The following is a 25,687-nucleotide window of genomic DNA, read 5'->3' as shown; positions in this document are numbered from 1 at the left end:
TTCCAAACGATAAAAAGAAATGTTGAGATTACTTACCTGATAATCTCCTTTTCCTTAGTGTATGCAGATGGACTCAAAACAAATGGGTATATCATGCTAGCAGTTGGAGACAGATCTGACGTCAGCATGGGTACATATACCCCCAACAGGAAGTGCAGCAAATCAGTAATCTTCCTTGCAAAGCTTTTATGGATATATGTGTGACTGACCGATCGATTAATCAACAGGATTACCCTGACCAATTGATGGTAGCTGGAGACCGCCAGTGTACTCAGCCGGAAGGCGTCGACACCCGGCAGGGTGGATGCCCTATATAAGAAAAAATGGCTTACCGTGAGTCGGCGAATCCCCATGTATACCGGCAGCTGGGCAGGATGCTGAGTCCATCTGCATACACTAAGGAAAAGGAGATTATCAGGTAAGTAATCTCAACATTTCCTAGCGTGTAGCAGATGGACTCAAAATAAATGGGATGTACAAAAGCTACTCCTGGACTGGGCGGGAGGCTGCCCGAGGACCGTTTAGGATTGCCCTCGCAAATGCTGTGTCCTCCTGGGCCTGGACGTCCAGACGGTAGAATCTGGAGAAGGTATGGAGGGAGGACCACGTCGCCGCTTTACATATCTCTGCAGGCGACAGCAGCTTAGCTTCTGCCCAAGAGGCCAATTGTGCTCTGGTAGAATGAGCCTTGACCTGTAGAGGTGGTGGTTTTCCCGCCTCTATGTAGGCTGCCTTGATAACTTCTTTAATCCAGCGGGCGATGGAGGGCCGTGAGGCCGCTTCCCCTTGCTTCTTCCCGCTGTGCAGGACGAACAGGTGGTCCATCTTTCGTACTGCTTCTGAAATTTCCAGGTATCTGGACAGCAGTCTACCGATGTCGAGATGGCGTAGCATTCGACCTTCCTCTGACTTCTTCAAACCTTCCGTGGTAGGCAAGGTTATGGTTTGGTTGAGGTGAAAGTGTGAGACCACTTTGGGTAAAAAGGATGGAACTGTGTGAAGATGGATAGCTTCTGGAGTGATTTTGAGAAACGGATCACGGCAGGACAGTGCTTGTAGTTCTGAGATGCGGCGTGCTGAACATACAGCTAGCAAGAACACCATCTTCATGGTCAACAAACGAAGAGACAGGCCTCGAAGGGGCCTGAAGGCGGATCCCGCTAGAAATTCCAACACTAGGTTGAGGTTCCACAAGGGCACTGGCCACTTCAGTGGCGGGCGAATGTGTTTGACTCCTTTCAGGAAACGTGAGACGTCTGGGTGTTTGGCAATGGTGTTGCCATCACTCCTGGGGCCGTAGCAAGACAGCGCTGCTACCTGAACCTTGATGGAGCTGAGGGACAGACCCTTCTGAAGTCCATCTTGTAGGAAGTCCAAAATGATAGGAATCCTAGCGGCATGTGAATTGGTGCTGTGAGAATCGCACCAGTCTTCAAAAACTCTCCAGATCCTGATATATGTCAGTGATGTGGAGAACTTGCGTGCTCGGAGGAGTGTATCTATTACCGGCGCCGAGTATCCTCTTTTCTTCAATCTAGCCCTCTCAATGGCCAGACCGTAAGACAGAATTGAGCTGGATCCTCGTGGAGGATGGGACCTTGCCGCAGCAGGTCCCTGTGTGGAGGCAGGCGAAGAGGATTCCCTGCCAGTAGTCTTCTCATGTCTGCGAACCAGGGTCTTCTTGGCCAGTCCGGGGCCACTAGAACTAGGCCTTTGTGTCGCTGAATCCGGTGTACTATGGCGCCCAGCAGGGGCCATGGAGGAAAGGCGTATAGCAGGATCCCCTGAGGCCACGGCTGTACCAGGGCATCGATCCCCTGGGCCCGAGGATCCCGCCTGCGGCTGAAATATTTGGGAACTTGAGCGTTGGACCTGTCCGCTAAGAGGTCCATGGCTGGCATCCCCCATTGATCCACAATTATCTGAAAAGCTGTGGGTGACAGCTGCCACTCTCCCGATTTTAGGCTTTCTCTGATGAGGAAGTCTGCCGTCGTGTTGACCTTCCCAGCAATGTGGACGGCGGAGATGTCCAGGAGATTTGCTTCCGCCCAAATCATCAGGGGAGATATTTCCAGGGACACTTGTTGGCTTCAGGTTCCACCCTGACGATTGATGTATGCCACCGTGGTGGCGTTGTCTGACATCACTCTGACCGCTCTGTTGCAAAGTCTGTGGGCAAATCGCAGGCATGCTAGCCTGACTGCCCGTGCCTCTAGTCAGTTGATGTTCCACCTTGACTCTTCTCTGGTCCACCGCCCTTGGGCGGTGAGTTCCTCACAGTGTGCTCCCCATCCATTCAGGCTGGCATCTGTGGTGAGCAGAATCCAGGTTGGGGAGGACATTCTTGACCCCCGGCTCATGTGGCCGGGCTGCAACCACCACCGTAGCTGATACCGCACTCTGGCCGGTAGAGGTAGGTGTATGGCGTAGTTCTGTGATCGTGAGCTCCATCGAGATAGAAGGGCGCGTTGCAATGGTCTCATATGAGCCCGCGCCCATGACACCACCTCCAGAGTGGATGCCATGAGGCCGAGGACCTGTAGGTAATCCCGAGCTGAGGACCTGTAGGTAATCCCGAGCTGTGGGCCGGCTGGCGCTCAGCAGGGCCTACAGATGATTCTGGAGTTTTGACTGTCTCTTGGAGGTCAGGCTGACCTTGCCCTCTCGGGTGTCGAATTGGACCCCTAGGTATTCCAGTGACTGGGACGGCTGTAGGGAGCTTTTGCTTATGTTGACTACCCATCCGAGGCTTTCCAGAACAGCTATAACTCTGTTGGTTGCCCAGTGGCTCTCCTCCGGTGACTTTGCCCTGATCAGCCAATCGTCCAGATATGGATGGACGAGAATTCCTTCCTTCCTGAGTGCCGCCGCCACTACCACTATGACCTTGGTAAAGATCCGCGGCGTGGTGGCTAGCCCGAAGGGTAAAGCTCGGAACTGGAAGTGCTGATTCAGGACTTTGAAGCGTAAATAGCGCTGGTGATCCCGATGGATTGGGATATGTAAATAGGCTTCCGACAGATCTAGGGAGGTGAGAAACTCCCCTGGCTGTACTTAATTCTTGACAGACCGTATAGTTTCCATGCGAAAGCTGGGGACCCGTAAGTGTCGGTTGACTGACTTGAGGTCCAGGACGGGCCTGAAAGTGCCCTCCTTCTTGGGTACTATGAAATAAATGGAATAATGCCCAGAATTTATCTCTCCTGCAGGTACTGTGATTATGGCTTTTAGAGCCAGGAGCCTCTGTAAGGTCACTTCTAGTGCCGCTGCCTTGAGCAGTGAACAAAGAGATTCCACAAACTTGTTCGGCGGAAGCCGAAGGAAATCTAGGTAATATCCTTCCCGGATGATGGCGAGGACCCACTGGTCCGAAGTGATCTCGACCCACCTGCGGTAGAAGAGAGTTAGCCTGCCCCCTATGGCTGCTACCCCCGGATGGGTCGGCTGATTGTCATTGTGGGGTGCGGCCGGGGCCAGAACCCGAGCCGGTTCCCTTCTTGTTGTGCTTAGTCCGAAAGGACTGGTTTTTAGCCTGTGAACGAGGCGCTCGATAGTGAGTCCTGTAAGGGTTGAAGCGCTGCGAATTTCTACCTCTAGATGGTCTAGAAAAAGAACGCTGGCTCCTCCTCGCCCTGTCTTCTGGTAGACGGGGTAATGGAGAGGCACCCCATTTAGTAGCCCAGCTCTCGAGATCGCTGCTGAACAGTAAAGAACCCTTAAAGGGCATTCTTGTGAGTCGTGTCTTGGAGGACGAGTCGGCAGCCCAGTTGTGTAGCCAGAGCTGTCTCCTGGCTGCCACCGAGGATGATACTCCTTTGGCTGCCATATGGACTAGGTCGGAGGCTGCGTCAGTGAGGAACGCGAGAGCTGATTCCATGTCTTCTCCCGGGGTGTTGTTTCTTGCTTGTGATAAACAGGAACGCGTCACCACGGTGCAGCAGGTCGCGATGCGGAGGGACATGGCTGCCACCTCGAAGGCTTGTTTCAGAATGGTGTCCATGCGCCGGTCATGTGCATCCTTGAGGGCCACTCCCCCCTCAACCGGAATGGTGGTGTGCTTCACTATTGCGTTAACTATGGCGTCTACCTTAGGGCACGCCAGCAGCTCCTTGGACGCCGGATCCAGAGGGTACATGCCAGCCAAGGCCCGACCCCCTTTGAATGAGGCCTCCGGTGCCTTCCATTCCAGATCGATTAGCTGTTGTGCCGCTTGTAGGAGGGGAAAATGGTGAGCCGGTTGGCGCAGGCCCTCTAACAGGGGGTTCATCTTAGGGTCCCCTGGGGTATTCTGGCCCGGGATGGCCAGTTCCGACAGACATTGTGAGACCAGGCCTGAAAGATCCTCTTTCTGAAAGAAGCGCCTCATGGTCCGATATGGCTCTATCTCAGAGGGATGTTCACCCTCCTCGGGAGGCTCCTCACTATCCTGGGAGCAATCTGAATCCCCATGATCGGGGCTGTCGGGTGGCGAGTGTCCATGCCTAGGTCTCGAGGGTCAAGGGGCCGGATCCCTACGAGGAAAGACTAAAGAGGTTAGGACTTTTCAGCTTGGAGAAGAGACGACTGAGGGGGGGATATGATAGAGGTGTTTAAGAGGTCTAGAACGGGTAGATGTGAATCGGTTATTTACTCTTTCGGATAGTAGAAAGACTAGGGGGCACTCCATGAAGTTAGCATGGGGCACATTTAAAACTAATCGGAGAAAGTTCTTTTTTACTCAACGCACAATTAAACTCTGGAATTTGTTACCAGGGGATGTGGTCAGTGCAGTTAGTATAGCTGTGTTTAAAAAAGGATTGGATAAGTTCTTGGAGGAGAAGTCCATTACCTGCTATTAAGTTCACTTAGAGAATAGCCACTGCCATTAGCAACAGTAACATGGAAGAGACTTAGTTTTTGGGTACTTGCCAGGTTCTTATGACCTGGATAGGCCACTGTTGGAAACAGGATGCTGGGCTTGATGGACCCTTGGTCTGACCCAGTATGGCATTTTCTTATGTTCTTATCAACCGGGACGGAAAGACCCATCCGAGGAGCAGACTGCATCTGGACAAAGGCGTGAATCCCCTTGAATAATTCTACCCAGGAAAGCGAAGCCGGATCTGGCCGAAGGGGCACCAGGTCTCTCGGGTTCCCTGGCTGCTCGCCGCGGCCTGCTAAGTCCGGTGTGCTCCCTGAGGAGCCGCTGGGCTGGGACCGGTCCTGTCCTGGAACTCCCATGGCCTCCTCACATTGGGTACATAGTGAGTCTGCTTCCTCGCTCTGTGTGGCTCTGAGGTTGCATGCTGAGCAGAGGCTTAGAGCTCTTACGCCTGATTCTGGAGGTGCCGGCTCTGCGGGCATATGGGCTCTCTTATGCTCCATTAGCCTGAGATTCGGTGTCGCCCAATGACGCTGCCTAACAAGTGCGCTGAACAGCATGCGCCTAAAACGGGCGGCTTACAATGTGTGCCTATACACAGGCGTCTTCCTCGAAACAGGCGTTTTACCATACGTTAACAACGGGCACCTATCGCGCGCGCTAACAACGGGCGCCTATCGCGCGCGCTAACAACGGGCGCCTATCGCGCGCGCTAACAACGGGCGCCTATCGCGCGCACTAACAACGGGCACCTATCGCGCGCACTAACAACGGGCACCTATCGCGCGCACTAACAACGGGCGCCTATCGCGCGCACTAACAACGGGCGCCTATCGGCGGAGATGAGCAGGCAGGCAAATGGCGACCTCCTTGGCGTGCTGCCTCGTAGGCAGGCCCAGTTAGTCCACACTTCCTCGGAGACCAAGTAAAGATGTACGCCTTACCTTGTCTTTGGCGCTTCCCGGCTGCGACCCGGGCGGTCTCCGGCTGCGGGGGGAGAGGGTGAGTACCTTCACCGCCGCGCATAAGGAAGTGCACCCGCTGCCTCTAGGCCGCGCCCGAACTCGTCTCGCTCGGGGGCCAAGTCCACGCCGGGACCGAGGCTGCCTCCAGGCCGTGCCCGAACTCGTCTCGCTCGGGAGCCAAGCCACGCCCGAGCCCTTCTCCCTCGGGGGCTAGGTCCCTGCCGTGACCGGCCACCAGACCGAGGCTCTTGCTTCTGAGGGACCACCGAAGTCAGCTCGGGAAACTCAACTGGGTGAGTGACCGCCTGGTATCACCACAGGAGTGCGGGGCTCGTCTTCAGTAGATTTCTTCAATGAATTTAGTCGTTAGAATTTGGAAACACGCTCAGCGAGCGTGAGGTAGCTCCTAACTGCTTTGGAGACGGAAATTACTGATTTGCTGCACTTCCTGTGGGGGTATATGTACCCGTGCTGATGTCAGATCCGTCTCCAACTGCTAGCACGAGCACGATATACCCATTTGTTTTGAGTCCATCTGCTACACGCTAGGAAATGTAGCATTTTTTTTTAATACTAAAATTATAGAAATAAAAAATATACCAAGTATAACAAATCAATTTATCAAGGCAAAACATTAAGACTGTGAAATATCACTTTTGAATTGAAATACAGCCATCTGTTTTATTTTTTCTTGAAAATGTCCTTATATCTCCGAGTATATGAGGTTGTAGTACATGCTTAAAATGCTGTTAAACAGAAAGATGTGTGTGCATCTTCCCCAAACCGCTGGTGTGGCTGGGTTTGGGGAAGGTTTTGATGGGTTCCTGGAGGAGAGGTCCATGGGCTGCTATTGGTCAGGATGGCTTGGGAATTGGCCACTGCTTATTGCTGGCTTTGGTAGTATGGGATCTATTTAATGCTCCTAGATTGGCCTCTGTTGGAAACAGAATGCTGGGCTTGATGAACCCTTGGTCTGACCCAGCACGACAGCTTCTTATGTTCTTACTTACTGGACACATGGCAGCAGACACAAAAAGAGGTTGAATTAGCACAAGTTTGAAACTCGTCAGCGGTAGTGCCAGTTATCAAGGCTTCTATGATTTGAAATGAATGCCCTCTCTGCCAGCTGAGAGACACCATCATTTGCAGACTTCCAAAAACACATCCAGGTCTTTATGAATGGTGTAAAACTGGCCAAATAATGCAGATGCAAGAACCTTTGTTTAAAGATAAAATTCTTCTAAAGAGGCAACACTCCATTCAGAAATTAGATCAAATAATCTTTGGTTTGATTTACAAGATCTTTGAGGAATCAAACATTCTGAAGATTGCTTCCTCTCTCCTCTCCTGAAGGGATCAGGAGTGAACAAAGGGTTGGGGGACAACAAAAGGAAAAGGATTCGATTAGCCTATTCCCCCCTCCTGTTCCCTGCAGGCTATTTATGAGGGTAGGGGCTGGAGCAGGAACAGAGAGTGAGCTAAGACTGAAGGCAGGAACTCCGTAGCTTTCTTCAAAAGATTGAATTAAGAGGTAGGAAAGCTTCAGGTATGTTGATTCTGTGGCAGAATTGTGCAGCCATAGGAGAAATACGTAATCAACATACCTGAAGCTTTCCTACCTCTTAATTCAATCTTTTGGGTTCATTCCCAAGCCTGATTTCTGCTTTTGGGGACAGCCAAGTATGAAAATTCTGTAGAAACAATACTTAGTGACTTCTCTGGCCTTCCTCCTGCCCACCAGGGGAGGAAGAGGTCTACTGGCCAGACTCAGGATGTGCATGTACTAGGTTCCAAAGGAAACTGCTGCCTAGCTAAGGATAATCACCACTGATGGCTGTATTTGATGGGAACATCCACCCCCCCCCCCCTACTGCAAGCAAAAGGATGGTTTTAAGTAAATGAAAGCCTAAAGATCACATACAAAAACATTACCAAAACCAAATGACAGAGTAAGGAGCACATTTAACAATCTCAGTAAGGTAAACGTTTGGATTTTAAGAATATATGGAGGTCAAAATTTCAGCAGTGCAGCAGGTAGGAAGTTACCTAGTTAAATTTTAGCCAGGACACACAGCAGGACTTAGCCGGGTCAGTCTCCCATGGAACGTATTCGAGTAAAGTTAACATTTGCTGTGTTCAGACTTACCTGGGTAAGTCTAGCTGGGAAGTGCTCAATAGCAACCCTACCTGGTAAATTTAGATCTTGCCCCTAAATGTCCCTGCCCTTTTTTTTTTTTATCTGGCTAAATTTTATCCAGGTAAAAGATGGAGAAGAAATTTCAAATCTCAAGATTCATCCAGGTAACTGAACTCCTCTGAATATCAGCCTTATATGATCTTATTTGTACTTTTTAAAAATTCATAAATAAGGCCTTTTGAAATAATGCAGATCCAGAAATACTTACAAAGAGAATATGATGGACAGGTAAAAAGCACTCATCTACAAGCAGCTATAGTGTTTCCTCCTGTTCCTCAACGAAGCAAGCCATGGGTTTCTGCATCATTGTAGGATAAACCCAATCAGACTCATCATATTGCCTTGTAATATAGGAGTTTTGCCATGTGTGGGCAGAACAGCGATCTCACAGCATCTTTACATGAGGAGGTCCTGCATCACTTCAACTGTTATTAGTCTTTATTGCATTTTTATTGTTCACAAGTAATGATTCAAACATGAAAAAAGTCGTCACATACAAAGAAAAAGTATCCATTTCATGTTGTCACAAAGCTAAATGTTATTTTGTGATGAAATGGCTGCTGGGAAAACTGCAATTATGACTTTTCTGATTTCAGTGCGTATATCCTGAAGCTTAACATTCCTCTGATGAGGGTTTTGGTATTCATTTAAAAATTCTCTCTATGCTGCATCCAAGCACTGATACCTGTAATGAAATAAAGTGCTGTACGCAGAACCCTACAGCACATGCTCCTAGTCTGCCAGAAGGTGAAATGGTACACCTCTTACCTTCAAAAGGGGATCCGCATGCTCCAAGAACCAGCCTGCTACCGCATGGCCAGCCTCATGATATGCAACAGTCTTCTTCTCATCTGGCTGTAACACTTGAGTTTTCTTTTCTAACCCTACAAGAATAATTAAATACAAAAAGGTTCATCTCTCAAATTTACACCCTCCCCCCCCCCCCAAAAGAAAGGCATAGTGTCATATGTGGTTCATCCTATTTTGACAAGAGTTATGAAAAATATTCTTTTTATTGTACTTTCATATCTTGATCCCTCATCTGCCTGAGTGAGGAAAATGCAATGATTAAACCAAAAAATATGTGTCTTTATTGTACTGTGTGACACTGTCGGGTGACTAGTTTTCTTAAATTCTGCATAGTAAGGGGTGACACTTGTTATTAAACAAGAAAGGAAAATATATTATCTCCTGTCTTGGAAGAGAGCATTACTTGGACAGGAACATTTCCCCCCCCCCAAATTATGACCAGAAAATTCTCATCTAAAATTTGCTCATTCATTTCTACCAATCTCTTCTTATATGTCAGACAAGATTTCTAAATAAGGGTTTAATATCCACAAATCATCACATATGATGTCATGCAAACTATACATCATTTTTTTTAAACATTACAAGTCTCGTAGACTGGGGCTAAAAATTGCCAGCTGCAGTTCCTTCCTGTGTTGTTTCCTTGGATGCCCTTACCTCCAATTACTCGCTCAATGGCCTGCTCAAAGTGCTTCTGGTTTATGGCATCAGAAAGGTGTCTTGCAGCGATTAAGGCAGCTTCATTACAAACATTTGCAATGTCAGCTCCTGTGAAAACAAATAATAAAAAGTGACAGATTCAATTCCTGCAGCTCAACTTTCTGCCAGGACTTTAAGGAGGACGTAAATCAGTACAGTGCCCAAATAAATTACTTCACAATGAGCAATCACAGGCATCACATGATGCAACAAAACCTGACAACTGGAATAAAAAAGAAAATTATTCCTTACCTGCTAATTTTCATTCCTGTAGTACTAAGGATCAGTCCAGACTGTGGGTTATGCTCCCAGTCCAGCAGGTGGAGTCAGAAGCAAAAATTAGAGGGGGTTCTATATGACGTGACCCCCTGTGTCTCAATCCTCAGTAACTAGACTTTAAAAGCCAAAGAGAAGAGACGGAGGGATCAAGAATAACAACTGTTCAACAATAATGAACGAAGATTAAACTAATAACAAACAACCTACAAAAGGAACTTGTCAAACCGAAACTGTGTAAGAACAGAAAGTCCTGAAAAAACCCAGGACGAACTTGAAAGAAGAAGCAGTAGAAATGAGAGGAGTGAAGAGCAGAGGCTTATCCCAAAAACAACCCTTAAATTCTAGGGAGGGCGTCTGGACTGATCCTTAGTACTACAGGAACGAAAATTAGCAGGTAAGGAATAATTTTCTTTTCCCTGTACGTACAAGGATCAGTCCAGACTGTGGGATGTACCAAAGCTTCCCTACTCCGGGTGGGCCGATACCAGCCCTGCTCTCAAGACACTATCTCCAAAGGAACCGAAACCCGGAGCCCGAACATCCAAACGATAGTGTCTAGAGAAAGTATGTAGAGATTTCCAGGTGGCCGCTCTACAAATTTCTTGAGCAGACACCAAAGAACTTTCTGCCCAGGACGCAGCCTGCGCCCGGAGGGAATGTGCCTTAACCCCCAGAGGTGGTTGGCGCCCTTTCCCTATGTATGCAGCAGAAATCGCACCTTTCAACCATCGAGCAATGGTTGTCTTAGAAGCCATCTGACCCTTCCTGGGGCCAGACCATAGAACAAAAAGATGATCCGTGAGACGAAAGTCATTGGTAGATTCCAAATACTGCATGAGACATCTTTTAACATCCAGACTACGTAGTTGTCTGGAATCAGACACGGAGAAAGAAGGGAGTTCTACCGACTGATTCAAGTGGAAAGAAGAAACCACCTTTGGAAGAAAAGAGGGAACAGTCCTTAGGGAAATACCGTCCTCTGAAATACGGAGGTAAGGTTCTCGGCAAGACAAAGCTTGGAGTTCTGAAATACGACGAGCTGAACTTATGGCTACCAGAAAGACAGACTTTAGAGTGAGGTCTTTGATGGTGGCCGTGCGTAAAGGCTCAAAAGGAGGTCCTACAAGAGCCTCAAGAACCAAATTGAGACTCCAAGAGGGACATGGCGATCTGGAAGGAGGATTCAATTGCCGCACACCCTTAAGAAAACGGAGTATATCTGGATGAGAAGAGAGTGGAGAAATCATTCCCGTCTGCAACAACGCTCCCAATGCTGCTACTTGCACCCTAAGGGAGTTATATGCAAGACCCATGTCAAGGCCATCTTGAAGGAAAGCTAAGACTTGAACTACCGAGGCATTAGTCGGTACAATGTCACGACCAACACACCAATCCTCAAAAACTTTCCAAACTCTGATATAAGTGACCGAGGTGGAAGTCTTTCTAGACCGCAACAGAGTGGAAATAACCGCCTCGGGATATCCTTGATGTCTCAACTTGCGCCTCTCAAAAGCCAGGCCGCAAGACAGAAGCGATCTGCCCCTTCTAAAAATATTGGACCCTGTTTGAGAAGACGAGGAAGATGACTGAGACGTATTGGCCCTTCGCGAACTAGAAGAAGTAGGTCCGCGAACCATGGTCTCCTTGGCCATTCCGGGGCTACCAGAATTACCGGTCCTGGGTGAACTTCTATGCGACGAAGTACCCGTCCCACTAGGGGCCACGGGGGAAATACATACAGCAGAATCTGTCTGGGCCACGGGAGGACCAGAGCATCTACCCCTTCTGCCCCGTGCTCTCTTCTGCGGCTGAAGAAACGAGTGGCCTTTGTGTTCTTGGCTGTGGCCATGAGATCTACGTGGGGGGGACCCCAACGATCTTCTATGAGAATCATCGCCTCTCTGGAGAGCTCCCACTCTCCCGGATCCAGACGTTGTCGGCTGAGAAAATCCGCCTGAACGTTGTCTATGCCTGCGATGTGAGAGGCAGCTATCCGAGACAAGTGTTGTTCCGCCCACTGCATTAGCCTTTCCGCTTCCCACGCAACCAGGGGACTCCTCGTGCCTCCCTGACGGTTGATGTAAGATACCGTGGTTGCATTGTCCGAGAGAATCCTGACTGCTCTTTGACGAACAAGAGGAAGGAATCCCTGTAAGGCAAGGCGAACGGCCCTTGTCTCCAACTGGTTGATGGACCACTGACTCTGCTCGTGTGTCCAAATTCCTTGAATGGAGCTCGACTGGCATACCGCCCCCCAACCCGTGAGGCTGGCATCCGTGGTGACTACTAACCAATCTGGTGTCTCCAAGGATACTCCCTGGGCCAGATTGTGAGGATCCAACCACCAAAGGAGACTGAGTCGAGCTGCCGGTGGAATTGGAAGAACCGCACTGTACTCGTGAGAAGTCGGCTTCCAACGGGATAGCAGAGCCTTCTGTAGAGGTCGAAGATGCGCAAAGGCCCATGGAACTAGATCGATCGTGGAGGCCATAGTTCCCAGTACTTGTAGATAATCCCAGGCTGTTGGAACTTGGAGAGTCAAGAAACGAGAGACCTGTTCTCTCAATGCCTGCGCTCGCTCTGGACGTAAGAACACTTTTCCCACTCTCGTGTTGAAGTGAGCGCCCAGAAAATCCAACGACTGAGATGGAGTAAGACGGCTTTTGTCGTAGTTGATTATCCAGCCCAGGGACTGAAGCAGGGACACTACCCTGTCCACTGCAAGGATCCCCTGTCTTCGGGACTTTGCCCGAATAAGCCAGTCGTCGAGATATGGATGAACCAGAATTCCTTCCCGACGAAGGGCCGCTGCGACTACGACCATAATCTTTGTAAAAACTCGAGGAGCTGTGGCTAGACCAAAAGGTAGCGCCTTGAATTGGAAATGCTGCCCTAGGATTTTGAAGCGGAGAAAGCGTTGAAAATCCGGATGGATCGGAATATGGAGGTACGCCTCTGTTAAATCCAAAGAAGCAAGAAATTCTCCTCGATGGACCGCTGACAAAAGACCGACCTGAGCGTCTCCATGCGGAAACGAGGTACCCTGAGTGCCCTGTTGACAGTCTTGAGGTCTAGAATGGGTCGGAAAGATCCCTCTTTTTTGGGAACCACAAAATAAATGGAGTAGTGACCTCGACCCAGCTCGGTGACGGACACTGGTCTTATCGCTCCTAAAGCCCGCAGACGCTGAAGAGTCTGATGGACGGCTTGCTGCTTGTGGAGAGAACCGCAAGGCGAGAAGAGAAATCTGTCTCTGGGGGCGTAGACAAAATCCAATGCGTAACCTTGACTTAGGATGTCCAGAACCCACTGGTCCGACGTGATGCGAGCCCACTCCCTGTAAAAGAGGGAGAGCCGGCCCCCCACCCGCGGGGTCAGCTCGTGGGCTAATTTGGCATCATTGTGAAGGTTTAGGGGTCGAGCGAGAGGTTGTAGCCTCTTTGCCCGTTCGCCTACCTCGAAAGGACCGATTCCAGCCTTGAGAGCGATAAGATGGAGTCCTTGAAGCTGGCTGTTGCCTGTTTGTTCGAGCGCGACGCTGGTTCCGAGATCGGTTTCTAGAAAAACTAAAAGACCTAGTCGAACGAGGTCTGTCCTCTGGAAGCTTATGTACCGCATTCTCATTCAGGGACTTGATTATCTGGTCCAAATCCTCTCCAAAAAGGAACTTTCCCTTAAAAGGTAAAGAACCCAAACGTGTCTTGGAAGAGGAATCCGCCGACCAGTTGCGGAGCCAGAGAAGACGGCGGGCCGAAACAGCTGAAACCATTGAACGAGAGAGAACTCTAAGAAGGTCATAAAGTGCGTCCGCACCATAGGCTATCACAGACTCTAACCTATCAGCCTGTTGAGCTTCAGCAGTAGGGAGATCCTGCGAGGTGAGTAGTTGTTGAATCCAACGTAAGCCAGCCCTCTGCGCAAGAGCAGTGCAGATAGCCGCACGCACTCCGAGAGCCGAGACCTCAAAAATTCTCTTAAGAAAAACCTCCAACTTCCTATCCTGTAGGTCCCTCAGAGCTGTACCGCCCGTTACAGGGATAGTGGTGCTTTTAGTCACCGCAGAGACCGCAGAATCTACTGCCGGTACTTTTAAAAGGTCTAGAAAATCCATAGGAAGAGGATATAACTTTTCCATAGCTTTGCTGCCCCAGAGGGAGGCCTCTGGAGTATCCCATTCTCTAGAAATCAGTTGTAAGAAACTGGGGTGAGTAGGGAAAGCCTTAGTCATGGGTCGAAGGCCCGCCAGGAGAGGGTCTCCCTTCTTAATTTTAGGGTCTGAGGGTGTTGGGTCCGGCGGAGGATCAATGTCCATCTCCTGTAAAATATGTGGAATGAGACCTTCCAACTCCTCCAGCTGAAAAATGCGAAGCACTCGGGGATCGTCCCCTTCCAGCTGAACTGAAAGAGAAGGATCATCTCCTGCCAAATCCTGTAACACATTCCCCTGAGGAATAACCGGAGAATTTCGTGGTAGAACCACGGGAGGCTTGTTAGGCAGTGGAGTAGCACTGGTAACTTGGGTCACACCATGTGCCGAAGGTCCCCCTAATGAAGGATCCAAACGTGGTAACTTGGCAGGAGGAGGACCCCCGGCCGTACCCTTCGGCTGACCGCAGCTCTGTAAGAAGGCGCGGTGCATTAGAACTACAAATTCCGGGGAAAAACCTGGTAGTCCTGTAGGTAGCCCCCCCGGGGGTTCCCCTACCGTAAATGGGTCTTCTGAGCCGACTGTGGGAGTCAGAATGGCCGGTGGACGAGAAACTGAATCCCCAATGTCCTCACAATCAGAAGCGCCGGTTTCTCCCTCAGAAAACAAAATGGCCGCCGTTCCCGCGCTCAACGGGAACGGAGCCTGCCGCTGACGAGAAGTGCCGTCCTCCAAGTGGTGTCCTGTGCCTTCCCCTGATGGTGTGCTAACTTTCTCGGGGAGGGTACAATTGGAGCACAGCCCCTCGGCAGAGAGGCGGCTGCCCAAACGCCCGCAGGAAGCACAAGAAGGAGTACGCGACATGAGGGAGGAGTTTCTTCCCTCAGGGAGGCAGGAACCAAACGGCGCGGCAGAGACCTGAAACAGGTACTATTAAATAGCGAACAACGCTAAAAACACCCTCCTTCTTCCTACCAGCCCAAGCACTGCCGGGGAAAGGACCTCCCAGCAGGCAGCAGCCCCGCGGAATGGCGCGTCGCGGGACCGCGGGTAGGAAGACACGACGGACTCGGGAGGGGGTGGTGAAACTGACAGGAAATTTTAGTCAGAAAGTTGTCCTCCAGTGCCGCCCAAAAACGGCAAGAGGAAAAATCCACTGTTTCTGAAAGAAAAAAGTATTAAAACACTTACCCCAAAGTTTCTTCCCCCAAGAGAGAATAAGAGAGGAAAAGTGTTCAGAAACAGTAAGTTAACAAGGTCCTGTCAGTAGCAGACAAAAGTCTGAAATAAAAGCTTCAGACAAATAAAATATTAAAATTATGAAGCTCTTTCTCTTTTTTTTTTTTTTTTTTTTTAAATTTCTTGATCCCTCAAGAGAATAGGAAAAGACCTAAAGAAGTTGTGCTGGGGACTGAACAGTCCACTGCTCACACCTGCTGGAGTCAGAAGATACTGAGGATTGAGACACAGGGGGTCACGTCATATAGAACCCCCTCTAATTTTTGCTTCTGACTCCACCTGCTGGACTGGGAGCATAACCCACAGTCTGGACTGATCCTTGTACGTACAGGGAAATTACAGATTTTACAACTATAAATACACAAAATAAAATTCTAACTACACAAACACTCAGGATTTCTATTGAAGACTTCCAATTAGAGTATGGTGAAATTTAAAATTTACCCAATTTCTTTTTCTTTAATCCTGCCAGACTAGTCCAGACAAGTGGGTTCTAGACTGGTCTGGCATGGACAGTAAGGAAGAAAGTTACTTTGTAATCATAAAAAACACTCCCACTAAACAGCAATTTTAGTCATTCCAGTTTTTGCTATAGTAGTGGCCAGCACAATCTAGAGCTACAAACTAGAGATTGTTTGTAATGGTGTTTTGAGACACATGGCGAACTGCATTGATTTTATATGTAAATGACTACTTATTTGTAGTTAAGACATCTATAACCATAATAAAGTTGTCCTGCTATGTAAAGACTAAATATTTCCAGTTTCTTTTACCAGGTAAATCTGATTAGATATAGTCCTGCTCCACAAAAGTGGAAACAAGGAGGCAGAAAAGTCAGGCCTGTCAGTTTGATTTTTATAGTTAATAAAGGTAGGAAAACACTTCTGAAGATAGTGCAATATTTGAAGGGAACAAACTATAGGACCTCAGAATGACAGTGTCACAAGAGACAGACTTGATTTGAATTTTTTGATGAAGTGACCAGAAAGATAAATCAGTAAGATGAGAAGATGTTACCTATCTGAACTTAAGTAAGGCCTTCTACATCCATTACAAGTCTTCCATGTGGAACTTGCCAGCCAATAAAGGAGTAGAAAAGGAAGATGTTAACTGGGAGAGGAGAAACATGACGCAAGAGAATAATGTTCATTGGAGTCTACTCTGGTGAAGATAAAGTGATTGATAGGTGCCTCAAAACTTAGTGCTAGGGCCAATTCTTTTTAATATTTTTATTACTGGCGTTACAGAAAGACATGCAGATGACAAGAAATTTGTAAGGGAATAAGCATACTGGAAGGATGGAAAATATAAACAACTCAAGGAAAGCAGAATAGTCAAGTGTTTGAAAGATATTCTTTGGTGCACAAAAATGGAAAAGATTAAGCATCTAGGGTACAAACATTAATCCAAGGGTGGTGGATGCTCAGAACAGCCTCCCAGTGGAGGTGAAGACTGTCAAAAGAGTGAAAGAATTCAAGAAAGAATGGAATTTGGTGACATGAATCTGCCATGCAAGATGGTAGTGTAGGTCCTTGGCTCCCTGACCCTAATGCAAAACATTCAGCGACAGAGATGTAAAATACTTGCCACGCTTCATAAAGAAACTTCCAACAAAACTGCCGTATATGGCTGAAAAACAATGGCATATAGCAGAGACACGAGACAGGAAACCAAGTGTTGGAACCAATGGCATTACAGGAGGACACTGAGTCACAAATACCATTACACCACTAAAAACAATGACCAGTAGTAATACAGCAGAGATGAAAGGGGACTTAAAGTGAATCAGACAGACACTCCACATTAACAAGCAGAGAACAGGAGGGGGAACAATGGGTGTCCGACTAAAAAAAAGTTCATTTAAGTAAGGGTAGAGGAGGAAGCTGTTGATCAGGGTGAAAAAAAAAAAAGCTTAGAAGTGGTGTTATATAGTCTAGATGACATGGGGAGTCTCTTATGGTGCAATATAAAGGAAGCAGGACTACCAGAGGGTTCAAATATCCAGCAATTTGATATCAAAGTCCTGTCAGACAATATACTGATTTTAGCAGAGGCAAGCAGAGACTGCAAGGGTACAGAGAGCAGTGCAGAATGCTCAAGGTTCTGGGAAGGCCACCGTATGTTTAGGTTGTAAGATTAGTGAGGAGATAAATATCCTGAAGAGAGCAAAGGAACAGCAGCCTAGAAAGTAGAAATGATCTACTATATATAATTATGACAAATAACTAATGCTTTTAGAAAAAAAGAAAAGCATCAAGTTTCAACACTATGCAGAAAGTGTCCAGAGAGATGGGACTGAGGCTCAGGATGCTATTTCCAGCATAATGCAGATAAAACGGCAAGGGGAAACAAAAAAAATATTCCATGACCCTGGTCAGGCAAGAGAGTTTTTAGAAACTTTAGGGGGAAAAAAAAATCAATTGATAGAAAAGCCCAAATATCTGCATAACAAAAATGGGCCCAAGGCTGGGGATGCCATGGAGGCCTGGCTCACACTTCCTAGCTGGAGAAAGGAAGACCTGAGGATTGAGTGCAGGTCCTCCACATTGTAGCACTGCTACTAAGGTGGCCAAAGGCATTTATTTTTAAACAGAAAAGTCAATCCTAGTCCTTAAACAAAGGCGTTTTCAGACACTGGTCCAGGAGAATTCTCAGGCTACCACATGTGGTACTGCAAAAGTCAAGGAAATTGCTTTACAAATAACGTAGGCCATTAGCAATGAATACATTAGAAAGTACTGCAGAGTTTTGCTTGGGGAGCCCAAGGAACTAGTTAAGAGTCTCGGGGACCTGCTGGACACTCCAGTGTGCTCTCAGTCCTGCAGTGCAAAAAGGAAGAGAGATACTGAGGGCACTGTGCTGGGATGCAGCAGTAAGGGCAGAAAACGATAACATCCGAGGATGGCAAGAAAGTACTGGTTTGGAGCTGGAAAAAACAAAACAAAACAAAATATTGCATTTCAGCTGGGGAAGGACAATGCCTAGGAGACCCTGTTCCAGTTCAGCCAGTAGGGGTGCCAGAAAAAACTACGGCAATCTAGACAGCAGAGGGTAGATAAGGTTAAACCATGTAGTTTAGTGGGGAAGACTGGATGTGGGGGGACAGAAGAAAAATGCTACAGACAAGGATAGATGGGAGATAGAAGCCACCAATACCAGCAGGACACCCCTGTTTCCTGTGGCATATTGTGTAGCAGTTGCTAAAGCATCACAGGAAACCATGGGCCTCAACTAGCATAATGTACATAAGCCAAAAAAAAAAACCAAAACAGAGCAAAAGTCTTTGCTTTGTATCAGGCGCCTGTGTTTACACTTATGCCTGCTGTGCTTTTACTTGTCTTCATGTCTGTGTACCTACTCAACAGAAACCTTCTGCTGGTGCAGCTAGAGCAAAGTAGGAAAAAAAATTATCATGAGTACTAACAAAAAAGAAAGGTATATGCTCTATGCACTCTCTCAAACGGATTAACATGTGCATACACCCCTGCACCAATTTAAAGTACTGCCGCTTAGTTATAGGATTTGAAATCCTTTCATCTACTTCTCTGCAATTCCTGTGTCCGTGGGAGGAGCCTGTACAATCTTGGGTCATGATGAGCTTCATGAAAACTTTATTTACTTTTAAAGCATTTTACTGGAAATAGTGATGGTGATTCTACAGCTCCATATCAAGGGGGTCAAGATACAGGGAGGTAAAAACAGGAGTGGCTCAGCTTGTATCCCTGGACATGGAGCTATACGCTCATCCTATAATGAATTCTCCCAAGCTGAAGTACAGTAACCCCCGCCATCCCCCCCCCCCCCCCAGCTCTGGGTTACATAAAGGAAAATCAGAAGCTAAAAGTAAAAGTGGTCTGCAGCAGGTTCCTCTATCCAACATATATATAGTAATTTCCCTACCTGAAAATCCTGGTGTTAATGCAGCTAGCTTTCTTGCCAGAACCTCTTTTTCTATACTGCTGTCTAGTTTCAGGGGTCGAAGGTGAACTTTGAAAATTGAAGCTCTTCCTTTTATATCTGGAGGTCCTGTAAGCAGAAAGATAAGCAACATGATTCAAATAAGCTGTATTTCCTCCTTGCTCCCTCACAGACACATTAAACAGAAACAGAAAGGAGGAGAAGTGCAAAAACAGATAGAGCCTTACCAATAAAAATCTGTCTGTCAAAGCGACCTGGCCTCATTAATGCAGGGTCCAGGATATCTGGCCTGTTGGTGCCTGCTAGGACAACTACGTTTGTTGTAGTGTTAAATCCTGCCAAAAGGGAACACACAACATAAAAGCAACGTGTGATGTGTCATACCACTACAAGAGATAGGAAAATTGGTTTTTAACTGCTAATTTTAGTTCCTGTAGTACCACGGATCAGTCCAGATTCCTGGGTTATTCATCCCTGCCAGCAGATGGAGACAGAGAAAGTTTTACTGACACTGCCTCAAACCCCAGAGCCACCTGCAGTTCCTTAGTATAGATCTGTACCCAAGCAAAGAGTAGAAAAATCCAAGCATATTGAAAAACTATGAAAACTGTTTCAAACAAATCTGTATTCATAAGACAAAACTAGAGCTGAGCGGGTGACTCTCCAGCTCTTGGTAAACGGGTGGGTTCTGGACTGATCCGTGGTACTACAGGAACGAAAATTAGCAGGTAAGAACCAATTTTCCTTTCCCTGTACGTACCCAGATCAATCCAGACCACTGAGATGTACCCAAGCTGCCCTATACAGGGTGGGACCTGGAGAGTCCCGCTCGAGGAACACTCTCGCCAAAGGAAGGAGAACTTGAATTTCCCACATCCAAGTCGCTGCTCTGCAAATCTCTTGAGGAGACACTAGCTGTGCCTCTGTCCAGGAGGTTGCCTGCGAACGCATAGAATGAGCACGCAAACCCTCCAGAATCTCCCGGTCGGCAATAATGTAAGTGGACCCAATGGCTTCCTTCAACCAATGCACAATAGTAGCTTTAGAAGCTTTGAAACCTCATTTTGTGCCACTCCACAAAACAAAAAGGTGGTTGGACCTCCTGAAATCATCCATCACCTCGAGATAGTGCAATAGAGCCTGCTGAACAACTAACTGTTTGAGCTCCTTTGCATGTGGAATAGATGTATCTACTGATGGAAAGGCTGGAAGCTCGACGGTCTGGTTCACACTTTAGGCAAAAAAGAAGGTACCATTCTCAATGAAACCACTGAATGTGAAATTTGAAGTAAAGTATCCCGGCAGGACAAAGCTTGCAACTTCGATATCCGCCTAGCAGAGCATATTGCTACCAGAAAAAATACTTTGAGAGTCAAGTCTTTCAGCATTGCTGCCTCCATGTTATGGAGGCAGTGTATGCAAATTCTCTCTCATGCATATTCATTGTGGTTATCCTGAAAACCCAACTGGCTGGGGGGGTCCCCAGGACAGGGTTGAGAACCACTGCCGTAGAGGCTCAGAAGGTGCGGCACACAAACCTCTGAGGACTAAGTTAAGGTTCCAGGATGGACAAACTCTCCTGAGCAGAGGCTGCAAATTCCTTGTTCCTCTGAGAAACCTGATAACACCCGGATGAGCTGAAATAGTGGAATCCTCGATCTTGCCACAAAGACATCCCAAGGCTGCCACTTGAACCCTCAGGGAACTAGGAGAATCATTTAGCGAAACTGTCCTGCAGAAAGGACAAAATATTGGAAATGGAAGCTTGGAGAGCACAGACATCATTAGCAGAACACCAGGCCTCGAACACCTTCCATATTCTAATGTAAGCTAGATTAGTGGACTACCTCCTGGCTTGCAATAAGGTGGTGACAATAGATTCCAGATAACCTTTATGCCTTAACCTCCGCCTCTCAAAAGCCAAACCGCTAGACAAAAGTGAGCGGCCTAGTCTGAAAATATGGGACCCTGACGAAGAAGGCCGTTCAGATGACAAACAAATCGGCCCATCCACCGCTAAGTTGATGAGATCTGTGAACCATGGACACCGCGGCCACTCCGGAGCGACCAATATCACTTCTCCGCGATACTTCTCTATGCGATGCAACACCCTGCCCACTAACGGCCAGGGAGGAAATACATAAAGTAGGACCCTCTGAGTCCAAGGCAGAACTACAGCATCGACGCCCTCAGCCCCATGCTGTTGTCTTCGACTGAAGAATCAAAATACTTTGGCATTTTGACAATTGCCATTGTGAGTCCGGATGGATTGGAATGTGCAGATAGGCCTCCATGAGATCCGGGGAAGCTACTGCCCCCAAGCTCTGGAGATGTGCTAAGGTCTCCCACGCCGCCATTTGATTGCTCACTGGACCGCAGGGGGAAATTAGAAAGTCTGAGAACGGGTTGAGCTGGGGGAACCCTCACCCCATCAAGGACTGGGTTCGCCCCTTCTAAATCTGTGTCGCCCTGGGGCATATTAACTCCTAACACCTGAAAAGCTAGTAGGAGCAAGACCTCCAGTTCCTCTCTCTTGAACAGACGTACCTCCTTCGGATTCTCTGACCCGGGAGCAAAGAGCCCCTGGTCGTCCACGAGACCCGGACGACCAGGGTATCACCGATAGCCAGATCAACCAGACCCACCAGAGTCCCCTGGTCAGGCTCCTCCCATGAAACTCTGGGAGCCTGATCGGATTCATCAGAGCCATCTCTCGGCTGACCAAACCACCTCTGAACTAGGGACATCATGGGCCTATTCATCTGGGCCAGACCGGAACCAGCTCCCGTGGATCTACCCGATGGAGCCGGAATAGAAGCCGCCCCAGCTTCCAATGGGCCGTGCCTGCACAGGCATGACAAAGGTGACTGCCCGAGCGGGCTCACTGGCCAAAATTGCATCATGGAGCAGCAGCACAAATTCTGGGGAAAACACTCTACCTGCTCCAGCCCCCTCAGGGCAAGCAGCAGAGAAAGAGGCAAAATTGTGTGCCCGATCGATAGTCAAGTCAGAACAGGCCAGTGACAAACATGGAGGACCCTCCCCCACGGTGCAGGCACAGCCGCCGAAAAATCCAAGATGGCTGCCGTTCCCGCACTGTGAGGAAGAAGCGGCAATGAGGACAGAGCCCCGATCTAAATTAGCACTGCAATCGCCGGAGCCGCAACGCCACTTTGCGGGCAGAGGAGCCCTCCCCACCCTCCAAACAAGCTGCATACAGACTGGCTCGATTGAGCAGTGATCGTGCTGAGCCGCACGTCCTACATGCGGCATCACGAGCCTTGCTGGGGGAGGGGAAAAGTGCTGGTGAGGGGAGACCAAGCAAGGTACACAAGAGTAAATCGAAATAATACCAGCTCCCCCCCCCCCTGAACTGAGCCAATCTTACTGACAAAGAGAAGGAAGTCGCTGCTGCCTGAATGTATCTTCTTTTTTTTTCTCAAAAAAACTTTACAAGCAAAACAAATACTGAGGCTTAATGCCTGTAATAAAAAGGAACAGGCAGTCTCAGCAATAGGGGGCTAAGGAAAAAAAACAAACCCCCCCTGGAGTGGCCTCATGAGGGGAGGGTTCTGGACAACCAAATATGCACCCCATGGGTGCACAGACGGGCACACAAAAGGGTAACAACCCTCAGCCCGCCACCTCTGAAGGAATCCTGAAATAACAAAAAAAAAAAAAAGAAACCCCAGGGAGGAAGGCTCGAAAGAACAATCCTAGAAAAAAAAAAAGTGTAGAACTGCGGGTTTCACACCCTCTGCCATCTGCTGGAGGCAGAGAAATACTGAGGAACTGCGGGTGGCACTGGGGTTTATGAGGCAGTGTCAGTAAAATATTCTGTCTCTATCTACTGGCAGGGATGAATAACCCAGGAGTCTGGACTGCGCCGAGCACATACAGGGGAATTGCTAATTTATACAGAAAGATGATTTCTGCATCCATCAGTTTAAAGTACATCTCAAAGACATAATTTCATCACTAGAAGACGCGGAATTAAGGGTCACCCAAGGTGTAGGCGATACCTTTTTATTGCACTAACTTAATACATTTGTGACAAGCTTTTCAGAATTGTCTTCCTTCATCAGGTTAGTGAAGAAACGGCGTTGCACTCAGTTTAAAAAGGCCCTTTCAACTGCAAAGTTTAACTGTCTCATCTCTTCTGGTATTCTTTTAGTTCATTAAAGGAAAGTGGGGAAGAGAATGCCAGAGGAGATGAGACAGTTAAACTTTGCATTTGAAAGGGCCTATATTTGATAATAAAAGCATTGGCCTTATCACGCATTAAGTTATGTTTGTTTCATTTAAAATTAGAATGATCAAACACAAAAGGACTTAAGACATTGGCTATATCATCCATTATCAAATATAGGCCCTTTCAACTGCATATCATGGAGACTCTGTATATGCAAATTTATCTCCTGCATGTTCATTGTGGATATCCTGAAAACCCGATTAGTTGTGGGGTCCCCAGGACAGAATTGGGAAGCCCTGGTGTAAACTTTACAGTGCTTCCTAATGTTTCTACTGAACTGGCAAACTTCTTCCATCCATAAAAGAACAGATCCATGTATAAAGATGCTAATTATGTCACAGAACCAGTCTGCATCATTAAAGTCCCTCCTTTCCCTTCCTTTGCCCCACAAAGTTCCCATGTGTCTTCAGAGAGCAGATCTTCATGCTTGGGTAGATTTTATAAATGTATGTGCGGGCGTACTTTTGCTCGTGCACCAGGCGCGAACAAAAGTACGCTGGATTTTATAAGATACGCGCGTAGCCGCGCGCATCTTATAAAATCTGGGGTCGGTGCGCGCAAGGGGGTGCAATTTGTGCACCCAGCGCGCGCTGCCTGTTCCCTCCGAGGCCGCTCCGAAATTGGAGCGGCCTCGGAGGGAACTTTCCTTCCGCCTCCCCTCACCTTCCCCTCCCTAACCCACCCCCCCGGCCCTATCTAAACCCCCCCCACCTTTGTTGGCAGATTTATGCCTGCGGAAAGCAGGCGTAAATCTGCGCGCGCCAGCGGACTGCTGGCGCGCCATCACCCGACCCGGGGGCTGGTCCGGAGGCCTTGACCACGCCCCCACGCCGGCACCACGCCCCCGGGCCCACCCCCGAAACGCCGTGTCACTCGCAGCACGCCCCCCGACACGCCCCTCCATGCAAGCCCCGGGACTTGCGCGCACCGCCGAGCCTATGCAAAATAGGCTCGGCGGTGCGCAGGGGGGGTTTGGGGTAGGTTTTCGGGGGGTACGCGCGTACCCCTTTGAAAATCTACCCCATAATGCAGCAAGGTATTAGTCATATTGCAGGCCTTGGGAGAATGCAACAATTTTTACAGAGCCTCAAGTCAGAAGTAGCACTGTACAGAACAGCATTCAGTAATATAATAGAAAAGGCAATGGTTCCAGTTGGTCATTTCTGCTTATCCAGACTACTGCATATCTGTTCTCTTTTTGGATATTACTACAATAATCAGTTTGCAACTTAGAATGCAGATAAATGTGTGAAGCTCGCACAAAGGTTAACATCAGCTTGGGGGTGAGGGAAAAGGAATGTATGGACAAGTGCTGCCAAGCATATGAAGATCTTTGACTATGTCAAGATGGCACTCCAGGAGAGATCACTTTAGCATTCAGACAAAATTTCACAAGTGAGGCACAGCTACACCCATATAACCCCTCTTCTCAAGTCACTACATTGGCTCCCTATCCATTTCTGCATACAGTTCAAACTTTATCTACTCATCTACAAAATGCTTCACTCTGCAGCTGCTCACTACTACTCCTCTCTTACCTCTCTCTACAGCCCTCCTCGTGCACGCCCCTCATCAGGCAAATTACTATGTATGCCCTTCTCCTCTACTGCCAATCCCTAACTCTGTACTTTTCACCATGTGGTTAGAATAGACTCCCTGAGCTGGTGCATCATGCTCTCTCTTCTTGCCTTATTTAAATCCAATCTAAAAATCCACCTTTTTGAGACTGCTTTTAAATCTTAACCCCGATTGTTCTGCTTACAGCCTTAGGGGCGGATTTTCATACTCCGCGAATAGGTCTACTTTTGTTTGCGCTCCAGGCGCAAACAAAAGTACGCTGGATTTTAGTAGATACGCGCGGAGCCGCGCGTATCTGCTAAAAACCTGGATCGGCGCGTGCAAGGCTATCGATTTTGTATAGCCGGCGCGCGCCGAGCCGCGCAGCCTACCCCCATTCCCTCCGAGGCCACTCCGAAATCGGAGCGGCCTCGGAGGGAACTTCCTTTTGCCCTCCCCTCACCTTCCCCTCCCTTCCCCTACCTAACCCACCCACCCGGCCCTGTCTAAGCCCCCCCTTACCTTTGTCGGGGGATTTACGCCTCCCGGAGGTCGCCGGGACGCGACCTGGGGGCGGGTCCGGAGGGCGCGGCCACGCCCCCGGGCCGCCCCGGGCCGTAGCCACGCCCCCGGAACGCTCCCGACACGCCCCGAAAATGCCGCGCGGTTCGGGCCCGCCCCCGACACACCCCCTCCGAAAACCCCGGGACTTACGCGAGTCCCGGGGCTCTGCGCGCACCGGTAGGCCTATGTAAAATAGGCT

The 25,687-nt window shown here is 48.5% G+C and overlaps 1 protein-coding gene across 3 annotated transcripts in view; it reads right to left on the bottom strand.

Annotated features, from left to right (window-relative positions):
• AFG3L2 (AFG3 like matrix AAA peptidase subunit 2) overlaps window positions 1-25,687 on the bottom strand; it is a 145,365-nt gene that overhangs the window by 28,929 nt on the left and 90,749 nt on the right. For all 3 annotated transcript variants that reach the window (XM_029590959.1, XM_029590958.1, XM_029590960.1), the window contains exons 11-14: window positions 19,343-19,450; window positions 19,098-19,223; window positions 9,491-9,601; window positions 8,792-8,907 (exon numbers count right to left, since the gene is read on the bottom strand). In XM_029590959.1, coding sequence (XP_029446819.1) covers window positions 8,792-8,907; window positions 9,491-9,601; window positions 19,098-19,223; window positions 19,343-19,450 — 461 coding nt within the window. The remainder of the gene's footprint in view (window positions 1-8,791; window positions 8,908-9,490; window positions 9,602-19,097; window positions 19,224-19,342; window positions 19,451-25,687) is intronic.

Source organism: Rhinatrema bivittatum, chromosome 2 (genome assembly GCF_901001135.1).
Source record: "Rhinatrema bivittatum chromosome 2, aRhiBiv1.1, whole genome shotgun sequence".
Classification (NCBI taxonomy): domain Eukaryota; kingdom Metazoa; phylum Chordata; class Amphibia; order Gymnophiona; family Rhinatrematidae; genus Rhinatrema; species Rhinatrema bivittatum.
Note: the sequence above shows the minus strand (reverse complement) of the source record. Positions and strands in the feature narration are given on the sequence as shown.